This window comes from Carcharodon carcharias, chromosome 6 (genome assembly GCF_017639515.1).
Source record: "Carcharodon carcharias isolate sCarCar2 chromosome 6, sCarCar2.pri, whole genome shotgun sequence".
Classification (NCBI taxonomy): Eukaryota; Metazoa; Chordata; class Chondrichthyes; order Lamniformes; family Lamnidae; genus Carcharodon; species Carcharodon carcharias.
The window spans coordinates 125,277,110-125,288,775 of record NC_054472.1 but is presented as its reverse complement, the minus strand read 5'-3'; the positions used below and the strand labels follow the sequence as shown (position 1 = coordinate 125,288,775).

The 11,666-nt window shown below is 39.3% G+C and overlaps 1 protein-coding gene across 2 annotated transcripts in view; it reads right to left on the bottom strand.

The window, feature by feature from the left end:
- Positions 1–512: 512 nt before the first annotated feature.
- Positions 513–11,666, bottom strand: part of si:dkey-181m9.8 — a 66,111-nt gene continuing 54,957 nt past the window's right edge. For both annotated transcript variants that reach the window (XM_041190587.1, XM_041190588.1), the window contains 2 exons: positions 5,926–6,094; positions 513–2,334 (listed from right to left, as the gene is read on the bottom strand). In XM_041190587.1, the coding sequence (XP_041046521.1) occupies positions 2,236–2,334; positions 5,926–6,094 (268 nt within the window). In that variant the 3' untranslated portion in view covers positions 513–2,235. The remainder of the gene's footprint in view (positions 2,335–5,925; positions 6,095–11,666) is intronic.

Below are 11,666 nucleotides of genomic sequence, written 5' to 3'. Positions count from 1 at the left end.
CTCCCTGCTCTCCAGCCTCAGGGTTATGGCCTCCCACCCACCCCCAACCAACATGACTGTCAAAAGCTGCTCCTGCCTTGCTGTTCTTCTCCTGAGCCCTCACTCATAGCAAGGGTTCAGGAGAGGGAAGCAGTGAGCTGAAGCATTTAAAAAAAAGACATAGGATGTAGTAGCCCAAGTCTGCACTTCTGCACAATCAGGACTCACACTTCCACAACATCAGAGCTCCAGCTTCAGATTGGATCTGGATCTTGTACGTGACTTAAATCCAGGAGAGGGAAATGACGAGTGGGTGAATCGAAGAGGAGGAGGTTTGGCGAGAAGGTGAGTCAGGGAGGGGGAGAGAGGCTGCAATTTGGAGGGTCAGGGAGTGGGGAGAAGCCACAACTTGAGGGTTGGGAAGGGGGAGGATCTGCAGCAACCAGGAGGATCAGAGATTGGGAGGTTCTAGAAGCAGGATTGGCGGTAAGCAGGAGATAATGTACATAGAAAGTTACATTCTTCTTTTAAAATAAGTTTAAAAATATAAAAGTAATTTTAATTTACCAATGTAGTAATTTAGCAATGTAAAATGTTGCAACTTATAGGGTAAAATACTATAAAATTATTTTTTCTGATAAGAAAGGTCCTACAGAACCCAACTACAGTTTTAACATTGATTACTTTGGGAACCAATGTTTCACTTAAAGTCATGATTTTCAGGAACACAACCACAACTTTAAGTGAGGACTTACTGTACTAATGAGGCTAACCACCAGCCCCACTCACACAATTTAAACAAGATAAACTAATAAAAAATATAAATGAAAATAGAACAAAGTTACTAGATTTTGGAGGTTGAATATGATCAACATTGTGTATTGTGGGCAACTCTGGGATAGAAGGAACACTGGGATAAAAATATTAAAACTTATTTTTTAAACATCATCCAGAGGTTATGATCAAGAGATAAACAGTCTATAGCAGAACAAAAACAACTTCCAACATACAAAAATATAAAATCTATAGTTAAATGGAATAAGAAATATGTCACTAAGACAAATAAATAGTAACACTGTGCAAAATCACTCAAGCAGCGAGTTGGAAATCTTCCCATGCTCTGAGGTCACATGGCAGCTGTATGATTTACGTATAAGCAGGATGCAAATTAATCCTGATTGTAAATTTAGCATAGGGGATTTGATCCAAAGCAACAATGAACAGAAACAGATTTATTGTCAAGGACCTCATTGGAGGAGTATAAAATGAAGAATTGAATCTATAGTGTTGTAACCCCAACTCCATTACAGATATGTGCATGGTGAGGCCTTGCAATGGCAGTAGAGCCTTGTAATTTTTGTCCTTATTTGGAAAATTAATTTCATGGTTACTTATTGTAATGCAGGCAAATAGCTGCTCTTGTCTTTTAAAATTATAATTCTAAAAATTGCATGATAAACAAAAATATTAAATTTCCCCATTTCTTTAAAGATGTGTGCAAAACATGTTGAGGGCTGCGACTGAGTTCTGCCATATTCCCCGAGCTTCCTTCTTTCAGATGGAAGATCGATTATAGTTTACTGAAAAATATATCTCCGGAATCAATTACTGCACTGACATTGCTCTGATGCTTTAACACATTTGCACAGGCCACCTATGCAGGCTCTGCTCCTGCAGCTGAAGTCACTGCCATACTCAAGCCCAGCTATATGCCAAATCCCAATTTTTCTCTTACACACACAGCCCTAAACTGATTCCTGATCCAAACTGGCTTCTCCATTCTTTTTCTCTAGGTAAGACTTTTTTTTGCCCCACCTAGAGAGTGCTGTGGTCTCGATGCCTGAGAATGTGCTAGAGGCAGAAACCCTCATCACATTTAATGGAAGCATCTGGATAAGTACTTGAGGCATTGTAACCTACAGGGCTAAAGACCAAGAACTGCAAAGTAGGATTAGATCGCATTGCTCATTTTTGGCTGCCATGGGCATGATGGGCCAAATCTTGCCACAAATCTTTCTATATTTCTATGAAACATTTGACTGCGAGCAATGCCACATGAAATCAATTACTGTTTAAACATAATTGACACGTGATAACTAAAATAAATAAAAGTTAATGCAATCTTAACAAGACATCTTGATATACAGCATTTTCACAGTAGGTTGCTGGCACAGACACAATCGGCTGAATGGCCTCCTTCTGTGCTGTAAATGTTCATTGTTTTTGTTTACAATCTCTGTGTCTACTTGGATATAGCTACTTCTCATCAGACATCTGACTGATAGAAGCAAATGAACCTGAATTCTTGTTGAAAACAGTTTGTTGATTGTCTAGCTTTAGTTCATTCAATATTTTCTGTTAAAAATAAACCAGATAACATGTTACTTTCACATTATGAAACTGTATGTGTAAAATGCACAAAATGACTTGAATGAAAGGTTTACCTCTGAACAAAGTGTTCTCCTCTAATACCCAAGAACTCAAAAATAAAATATTTTTAGGCATCACCTAGGACCTATTTAAGCTTGTAACCCCACGGTGAAAGAGTCACTTAAACTGGAACCAAATTCAATGGAATTCACAAAATGGTGGTTAGTTTTTACAGTTTATTTCATTTTTAGTTTGGTCTCAAGTTATCCAGGTTATTTCTGTCTTTTCCAAAACCCTAGCTTCTAACTCACATTTGATTTAATTCAGTGGATTTAATGGTACTGAATGAATATTTAAATTGATAAATTTTAATTCAAAATGTGTTAAGGACCAGTAACTTTTGTGTTTGAGTTTGAAATCCCAGTTACCCACTGAGAGAATAAAGTCACAAGATTCCACAAACAAACCAAAAAAGTAAACTTTACTGTACAAAGTCAGAAAAGTAAAACACTCTACAATATATATCTTATACTCTAACATTCTGAATAAACATTAGGTAAATGAAAATTAACAGGCAAACTGGTTGAACACACCATTAAATAGCAGATGCAACCAAGACAGACCCCACGGATTTCTCAGCAGCCCACCCAAATGTCAGTGACCACTGTGAGTCACAATATCTTGCTAAAACTTTGTCTCTCTCTCAGGAGGGATTTCAACTCTTCACTTTCGAAGATCTAGCCTCTGAATTCCCCCAAAAGCCACTCCAACTCGGAGTTCATCAATGACTGCGCGCCTCCCGATGGTTCAATCACTTCTCCTGGATCTGCATTCCATGGGATTCACAAAGCTGCTCTTCTGCCCCTAATTACTGGACAATTCTAACTCCTTCGCAAACTGCTAGCTTCACCAAACTGGCACTGCCCCTGGTTTCCCTGAACTCCAGTCTCCTTGCACCGAGATATAAATGGCTCTCAGGGCTTATCTGAGCCCTAACTGCCTGGCATGGAACCAGTGACCTTCTGCCACCTCCTCAGCTCCCCAGGGCAGCTGTAAGTCCTAAATGCCTGGACATACTAACAGGTTCTAGAGCTTCTCTATGAACTGCAAACCACATAATGTCTAAACCTCAACCAACCCCCTCTCCCAGCAAACACACAGATAAACTGAAACCAGAGAATCTTCTTAAGCGCCATCCATCTCCATGATGTTGTAGCCTTTCAGGGTTCACGGAATGCTTTTAAACTAACTTAGCTCTAACTCCCAAATCAAAACATCTCTTTGGACTGCACTTCTTTGCAAGCAGTGTAGACATCACGTCTCCAGTTCTCCAGTTATGTAGGCCCACCTGCTTTTTTGTGGCTCTTGCATTTCTAGCTGTTAACCTCAAGTCAAAATGGCCCCAGCCCTTTAAGTGCAATAGGCTCCAGGATGCTTTAGTTGTATTCAATCTATTTTGTATTGAGGATTAATTTTCACAACTTCTGCTGCTCATTAAGTGTCTTTGGACCTGAAAATTTGTGGTCTGCTGATATGGAGATATCCTGACCCTGGTGGAATTTCTGGGAGCAGGGAGTTTGAATAAAACAAGTGCTGATGTCAGAATGGGTGCATCTTGAGCACCCAATAGAGGGCAGCAAAATAAAATATGCTGCTGGGAAGTCACTTTCAGTCCAAAGCCAACCGGGCTGGCTATAAAGTCTTGGTGGTCTTAGAATCAGCAGCCCTCCTTAGCTGAAGAATTGTTTTCAAACTGCAGGAGTATTCCAGTCTAAGGCTCAGGCCCTTAAACCCCACTTTATAATTTTACCAACATAACAATAAGTCAGGTACACAGTATGAAGGCCAGGAAATCTGGTAGGTGATGCTAAACACTCTCCGCCTAACACATTCAGATCTCCATGAAACTTCCACATACTCCCTGGGAGAATTCCCTGGTTATGACCTTTGTGCAGGGTCCCAGCATTACCGAACTGTCTAGTCAACTTCTGCCAGACTTTTGCCTCCATTCTATTGCTGGCTATAAGAAAATTTGAAGTCTGTGTATCATCGAAATGAATACATGGCTGGACCAATTTTTCAAATGCTTGCTCTTGACGGTTAAAAAGAGATCTTGAAAAGTTCTCTTTCAAATTCTGCACTTATCGAGATGATGTACATTGATGCTACAGGGTAGATCACTAGCTGTTCCAGGCATTAAGCATTTTCATTTCAGGTATCAAACTGCTGAGTAAAGCTCTTGTTACACAATTCCCAATAATGTGCCTCAGCCTGAACTTCAGGAAAAATACAGGAGGCTGAATATTTACATCTGGGGCAGGAAATGGAAATCAGGACTGTTTCTGGGTCCAAAACTGGGGTCAGAAACAGAATTGAGTCACGATTTTCATGGCAACAGCCCCGTAAATTGGCATGGAGACAAATTTGGCAGCTGAATAATGGCTACAGTGGTGGGAACAGAGGCAGGCCAGATGAAGGGCATGCTTGATTTAAGGTCACCATGGCAACCATTATTGTGAGTGCTTTGTAAAGGGTGAAGGGGCAGAGAAGATTCCATTAATGCAACAATAGTGCATAAAGATAAACTCTGAGGTGAGCCAGCAAAAAAGTCAGATGAGCAACAAAATTGAGAGATGTAGTCATATACATAACACGATTTTGTTCCAAAAGTATAATAATTTTCATAATATTTTTCTGATTTGTGATAAAGTAGGTTTATGAAGGTGAGTGTGTATGATTCGGTGTGATTAATTACTTTTGGAGTCAGGTAGATAACAAGCTTGAAATTATCAAAAGAAGCTAGGCATAGAAATATACTTGAAATGCTAATGAATAAACATGGATGCTGTCTTAGCATGGAAGGTACATTTGGGAATTTTCATTTTTAGATAAGTGAAGGGATTGTTTAGATTTAAAAGGGATGTTAGTATGTTTACAACTAGTCAGATATGCAAGGCTAAGCAGTGTGTTTGGAAGAGAATGTAAGATCTAACAGGAGTGTGTAAAACAACCTTGAAGAAACCTCCAGCCATTTGTACATAAGTCTGTTGTGTCCAGTAACTGAAGTTGGAGAAAACCATTTGGAATTCCACTGTCAAGTGGGTACTGTATTAACTTGCTGGATCTTTTTTAAAATCTAAAATCAATCTTGGACTGTTGCCTTAAAGCAGGTGTGTAACTGTGAGTCAGGTTAATTAGGAATTTTTAGATTTATTATAGTATTAAGTAATTGTAATCTTATGTATGTGCTTGAAATCTTTTACTTTGTTAATAAATATTTTAATTTAATTTTTTAAATCTCTAAATATCTTAGTGGACTCATTACTTCTGAATTCAGTACACACATCATCTTGTAATAAATATAAATTGCAAAAGTGTTGTGATAGCATGGCCAAGTTTCCCTTGTGGATTTGGTCTGCCTGGCACACATCATCTGCATCATCATTACAATTTTGATCATTTGTACAGAATTGTCTGATTCAATTTTAGCTACATGATATATTAATAGATAATGTTTTGACAGCTAAAGCATTTAATTGTATCCAGGAATTGACTTTGAGATTTTTGATAACTTACATTTCTTAGTCTTTGTGTAAATTGTTCTTCTAGTTCATTCATATGTTGGTTAGGGATAGCAACTCCCCAGCGTTGTAGTTCCATTAACATTTCCTCTTTGCTGTACAGTACAGCTGGGTCCAAAGAATTTTTATTAATGATTTCCACCAAAAACTGTTTAAAATGGATTCTGAAATGAAGATAACAAGAGTTGTGACAAGTATGTCTTTGGACACATTTGCTGATAAAACTTTATATTTTTCCCCCAAGCGCAGTTTTAAACTGCTAAATTTGAAAAGAAATACTTGTTAAAATAAAAATGTCTCATAACAACTACAATGAAAAACTTGACCAGTTTTATTCTGGTTAGATATCACATTAACAGAGCACATACTGTTCATTAGAAATAAAATGCAGGCATTTATAAGTTAAAATTAATTCTAAGAGTAGTTCAAATTTATAAAAATCAGATACTTTGAGACAATGGCTATGGTAATAGCAACAGTATAAACACCTCATAGCTTTACAAAGTGGGAGGAGATACTAGGGGGAAAGATTGAAGGGGATGGCTTGAGTTTCTTTTAAATGGGGAAAGAAGAGACTAGATGAACTGACTTTGAAAAAGTGTTTCAAAATAAAAGAATATAATGAGTGAAGGATAAACCTTTGATGAATAGTGAAAAAGCTGTAATCCAGAGTTAAAGATGTGGAGGCCATAGAATGCAGTATGGCTATAAAATATCATTGTGATGTGATCAACATAAATAAGAGCAGCAGGAGGCCATATGGACCTTTGAGCCTGCTCTATAATTGAATAGGATCATGGCTAACGTACAACCTCAATTCCACCTTCCTGCACTTCCCTCTTCCCTTAATTCATTTAGTATCTAAAAATCTATCAATTTCTCTCTTGAATATGTTCAAAGACTGAACATCCACAGCCCTCTGGAATTCCAAAGATTCACAAAGCTCAAAAAGAGAAGAAACTTCTCTTCATCTCAGTCCTAAATACTAATTCTCTAATTCTTAGACTCCCAGATTTCGACTTCCCATCCAGGAAAAAAATTCTTCTGAGATCTACCCAATCAATTCCCTTAAGAATTTTGTTTCAATGAGATAAGTTCTCAATCTTCTAAATTCCAGGGAATATGGTCTCAGTCAACTCAATCCCTTCTCCCCTTCTCACAGGGAATCTCTTCTCACAGGGCATCCCCTCATTCCAGGAATCAGTCTGGGTAAATCTTTGCTGCATTCCCTCCAAGGCTAGGATATGCTTCCTTAGATAAGGAGACAAATCTGTACACATTACTCCAGGCATAGTTCACCAAGACCCTACGTGATTGCAATTAAATTTCTTCACTCTTATACTCCAATTCCTTTGCAAACAAGGTTAATATATCACTTGCTTTTTAATTGCTTGTTTACCTGCATGTTAACTTCTTGTGATTCATATACAAGGACACCCAGGCCCCTCTGAGTATCATATTTCTCAGTCTTTCACCATTTTAAGAAACATTTGGTTTTTTTATATTTTCTTACCAAGCAACAAAACAACTTATATGTATACAATGCCTTTAACATAAGAAGACATTCTAGGGCACTTCACAGGATATAAAGCAAAATTTGACACTAAGCCATATAAGGTGATAATAGGGCAGATGGTCAAGAGCTTGATCAAAGATAGGTTTTAAAGGATGAAAGAGGCGTAGAAGTGTAAGGAGGGAATTCAACAGATTGGGACCTAGCCAGCTGAAGACACAGCCACCACTAATGGAACAACCACACCTGCTCTTATTCCTTATGACTCTTAATTACAATTTGGGATGCACAGGAGGCCAGAATTAGATGAGCATAGATATCTCAGAGGATTGTGGATCTGGCGATTAGAGATATGGAGGGGCGAGACCATGGAAGGATTTGAAAACAAGAATGAGAATTTTTTTTTACAAAAATTTGAAGCTTTGCTTGACTGGGAGCCAATGTAAGTTAGCGAGCACAGGGGTGAAAGGGGAATAGGACTTTGGTGTGAGTAAGCACTTGGACAACAAATGGATGACCTCAAGCTTATGGAAGGTAGAATATGGGAAGCCAGCCAGGAGATCATTGGAATGGTGTTGAGGTAACAGGCAAGTATGATTTCAGCCACAGATCAGCTGAGGCAGAGTTGAGGTCAGACGACGTTAGGGAGGTAGAAATAGGTGGTCTCAGTGATGGTGTGGATATGTAGTTAGAGGCTCATCTTGGGGTCAAATATGACATCAAGGTTGTGAACAACCTGGTTTAGTCTCAGACAATTACCAGGAGGGGGACAGAGCCCATACTAGGGAACAGAGTCTAGTGCAGGAACTGAAGCCAATGGCTTTAGTCTTCCCAATCTTTAACCGGAGGAAATTTCTGCTCATCGAGAATGGTACATCAAAAAAGCTGCCTGATAATTTATGTAACAGTCGAGGAGTCGTGTGAGGTAGTGGTGAAATAAAGCTAGGCGGCATCAGCTTATCCAGAATGGATACCCTCACACTTGCCCACATTACATTACATCTGCCATGTTTTTGCCCACTCACCCAACCTCTCTATATCCCTTTGCAGTCTTTTTGCATACTTGTCACAGCTTACTTTCCCAACTAACTGTCATCTGCAAACTTGGATAAATTACATTCAGCCCCCTCATCTCCAAGTCATTAATATAGATTATATATAGCTGAGGCAAAAGCAGTGATCCTTGCAATAGTTTCAGCCTACCAGCCCCAAAATGACTTATTTATTCATACTCTCTGTTTACTGTCGTTTAGGAAGTAAACAATCCATGCTAGTTTCCCTAATCACATAAGCCCTCATTTTGCGCAATAACCTCGTGTGATACCTTATCAAATGCATTTTGAAAATCCAAACACACCACATCCATTTGTTCTGCCTTATTTACCCTGCTAGTTACACCTTCAAAAACAGACCCGGCAAATACGATTTCCCTTTCATAAATCCATGTTGCCTCTGCCTAATCATATTATCATTATTTAAGTGCTCTGTTGCCACATTTCTAATAATAGATTCTAGCATTTTCCCTAGTATTGGTGCAAAGGATCTAGGTGGGTGCAACTTCACAAATCTTTGGAGGTGGCAAGGCAAGTTGACAAAGTGGTTAAAAATAATTGGACTAAGAATACTTGGCCTTGTAAATTAGGGCATTGAATGTAAAAATAAGGAAGTCATGCTAGACCTTTACAAATTATTGGTCTCAGCTGCAGCACTGTGCACAGTTCTGGGCATCACATCCGAGGAAGGTGGTCAGGGTCCTGGATACTTCACAGAGGAGGTTTACTAGAGTTGAAGGAATTCACTTATGTGGCGAAACAAGAGAAATAGGGATTGTTCTCCTTTGAGCAAAGAAGGTTAAAAGAGGTAATGGAGGTATTTAAAATTTGATAGAGGAAATAGGGAGAAACTGTTACATAGAAACTTAGAAAATAGGAGGAGAAGGCCATTCGGCCCTTCGAGCCTGCTCCGCCATTCATTATGATCATGGCTGATCATCCAACTCAATAGCCTGCTCCCGCTTTCTCCCCATATTCTTTGACCCCTTTCACCCCAAGTGCTATATCTAACACCTTCTTGAAAACATACAATGTTTTGGCCTCAACTACTTTCTGTGGTAACAAATTCCACTGGCTAACCACTCTCTGGGTGAAGAAATTTCACCTCATCTCAGTCCTAAATGGCCTACCCCATATCCTCAGACTGTGATCCCTGGTTCTGGACTTCCCCAACATCAGGAACATCCTTCCTGCATTTACCCTGTCTAGTCCTGTTAAAATTTTATAGATTTTTATGAGATCCCCCTCATCCTTCAGAACTCCAGCGAATATAATCCTAACCGACTCAATCTCTCCTCCTATGTCACTCCTGCCATCTCAGGAATCAGTCTGGTAAACCTTCGATGCACTCCCTCCATAGCAAGAACATCCTTCCTCAGATAAGACCAAAACTGCACACAATATTCCAAGTGTGGTCTCACCAAGGCCCTGTATAATTGCAGCAAGACGTCCCTGCTCCTGTACTCGAATCCATGACACTTGTCTTTTTTACTGCCTGCTGCACCTGCATGCTTGCCTTCAGCAACTGGTGTACAAGGACACCCAGGGTCATGTTGCACATTCCCCTCTCTCAATTTATAGCCATTCAGATAATAATCTGCCTTCCTGTTTTTGCTACCAAAGTGGATAACCTCACATTTATCCACATTATACTCCATCTGCCACCCATTTGCCCACTCACTCAGCTTGTCCAAATCACACTGAAGCATCTCTGCATCCTCCTCACAGCTCACCCTTCCACCCAACTTTGTGTCATCTGCAAATTTGGAGATATTACATTTAGTTCCCTCATCTAAATCATTAATATATATTGTGAAGAGCTGGGTTCTGGCACCAATCCCTGCAGTACCCCGCTATTCACTGCCTGCCATTTGGAAAAAGGCCCGTTTATTCCTACTCTTTATTTCTTGTCTGCCAACCAGTTTTCTATCCATCTCAATACACTACTCCCAATCCCATGCGCTTTAATTTTACATGCTAATCTCTTATGTGGGACTTTGTCGAAAGCATTCTGAAAGCCCAAATAAACCACATCCACTGGCTCCCTCTCATCAACTTTACTAGTTATATTTTCGAAAAATTCCAGTAGATTTATCAAGCATGATTTCCCTTTCACAAATCCATGCTGACTCTGTCCGATTCTGCCACTGTGTTCCAAGTGTTCAGCTATTAAATCTTTTATAATGGACTCTAGAATTTTCCCCACTACCGATGTCAAGCTAACTGGTCTATAATTCCCTGTTTTCTCTCTACCTCCCTTTTTAAATAGTGGGATTACATTAGCTACACCTAAATCTGTAGGAACTGTTCCAGAGTCTTTAGAATTTCAGAAGATGACCACCAATGCATCCACTATTTCTAGGGCCACTTCCTTCAGTACTCTGGGATGTAGATTATCAGGCCCTGGGGATTTATCGACCTTCAATCCCATCAATTTCCCCAACACCATTTCCCTACTAATACTGATTTCTTTCAGTTCCTCCCTCTCACTAAACCCTGTGTTCCCCAACATTTCTGGTATGTCATTTGTGTCTTGCTTTGTGAAGACAAAACCAAAGTATGTATTTAGTTGGCCAGTCATTTCTTTGTTCCCCATTATAAATTCCCCTGTTTCTGACTGTAAGGGACCTACATTTGTCTTCACTAATCTTTTTCTCTTCACATACCTATAGAAACTTTTACAGTCAGTTTTTATGTTCCCTGCAAGCTTACTCTCATACTCTATTTTCCCCATTTTTAATCAATCCCTTGGTCCTCCTTTGCTGAATTCTAAAGTGCTCCCAATCCTCAGGTCTGTTGTTTTTTCTGAACAATTTGTATGCTTCTTCCTTGCATCTAATACTATCTCTAACTTCACTTGTAAGCCTTGGTTTGGCCACCTTCCTATTTTACTTTTGCGCCAGACAGGAAAAAACAATTGTTGCAGTTCACCCAGTCGCTCTTTGAACGTTTGCCATTGCCTATCCACCATCATCCCTTTAAGTAACATTTCCCAATCCATCATAGCCAACTCGTGTCTCATACCATCGTAGTTTCCTTTTTTAAGATTCAAGACCCTAGTATCAGAATCAACTATATCATTCTCCATCTTGATGAAGAATTCTATCATATTATGGTTGCTCATCCCCAAGGGGCTTCACACAACTTGATTGCCAATTATTCCTTTCTCAT